We start from the raw sequence: 1356 nt of genomic DNA, 5'->3' as shown, positions 1-1356 counted from the left end.
CATGACTATAAACTTGGTATGACAGAAGATCGAGCAAAGCAAAACAGATGACACAGACACAGTTTGCTTGCTGCAACTGATGTGTCTGTAGCATCACAGGTTATCTCTAAGCTATATTTTCCACTGCCTTGTTGGCTTACAAAACTTTTAATGGAACAAGTTTTTCTGGCAGAAGAACACTGATTTTTATCTTTAATGAGCAGCCTCTGTATCATTTAGCTTCAGGAAACAGCTTCCTGGTTGTAAACTGCTCGGGAGTGCTGACAGCCAGGCAACTTCAAAAGCAGCCAGGAGAGACTTTCGCACTGACTTTGGGAAGGAATTCAAAAATGCTGAAAGGTGCAGATGAAGCCATAGTGGAGCAGGAGGACTCTGCTTCCCAACATGGAGAAATAATAAATTGGGATATCAATGACATCAAACTTCCCCAGGTATGTGTCTGTGATTAGAATTTTATTTTGTCCTGACCAATCATCTCCACTACTGATCTTAAGTGCTTTCTCAGTCACCTATGCTTCATTGCCTTTATTCTCTTTGTCATTTTGAGGTATGGGGCAGTGTTTTACTGAAAAACTAGAAAATATTGACATTTCCATGCATTTTTCCTTAAAAGTATTACTGTAAGAGCTGTTGATGCATGAAAAATAGCAACGATGAAGATACATTGCTTTTCTAGCCCACTAGTGGATGAGGTGCAGAGAAAGCAGGGGGGAAAAAGTTAGCTTCTGCTGTGGGCATTCAATCAGAGACGTCCAGACCTTGCTTTTTGCCCTGGGTAGTACATTATGAGAAGGGAACACAGCACCCACAACTGCCTTGCAACTGTGGGTACTCAGTCTCACTTCAGATTGGGCTCCAGGCAGACAGGCTGTCTTTCCACTTGGAGGCAACAGTCTTTCATGAGCACCTAGGAAAACCTTGCTTAGTGTTTGCAGAGATTTGCTGAGAGGCAGAAGAGTGATCTTCCCCTCCTTCTGTCCTTTTCTACTTCTCTTATCTAAAAGTTTCAACCATGCTCTCCAGTGAAAGCCTACACATGCTGCACACCAGTATCACCTCCCTGTCCCTCCCTCAGCATTTTCTGCCAGATTTCTCCTGCTGCAGTCCTTCAGCGTCCAGCTCTGCCTTTCACCTCCCAACTCGGTCTTCGTACTGGATCCCAGCCTCTTCCGTACTATACCAGTGCTGTTTGCCCAAAGCCTCCATGTTCCAGGATGTCTCCTTCCCTGACCTTCACCTCAAGGTCACCTTCACCTGCATTTGAGTCTGGAGGCTTCCTTGACGCCCTTTACTACACTATCCAGTGGCTACCAGGACAGCATGGGAGTTGATTGATATTCTTACTGCTATCATGGA

General features: G+C 44.8%; 1 protein-coding gene across 1 annotated transcript in view; it reads left to right on the top strand.

The window, feature by feature from the left end:
- The first annotated feature begins 329 nt into the window (after positions 1–329).
- The window catches only part of GCM1 (glial cells missing transcription factor 1), an 8393-nt gene continuing 7366 nt past the window's right edge, over positions 330–1356 (top strand). Inside the window, exon 1 of the mRNA XM_027898308.1 lies at positions 330–431. Coding sequence (XP_027754109.1) covers positions 330–431 — 102 coding nt within the window. The remainder of the gene's footprint in view (positions 432–1356) is intronic.

Source organism: Empidonax traillii, unplaced genomic scaffold, assembly GCF_003031625.1.
Source record: "Empidonax traillii isolate 1590-97213 ecotype Southwest subspecies unplaced genomic scaffold, ASM303162v1 scaffold591:size1139884, whole genome shotgun sequence".
Taxonomy (NCBI): Eukaryota; Metazoa; Chordata; class Aves; order Passeriformes; family Tyrannidae; genus Empidonax; species Empidonax traillii.
The sequence above is the reverse complement of the archived record's forward strand: the minus strand, read 5'-3'. Positions and strand labels throughout refer to the sequence as shown.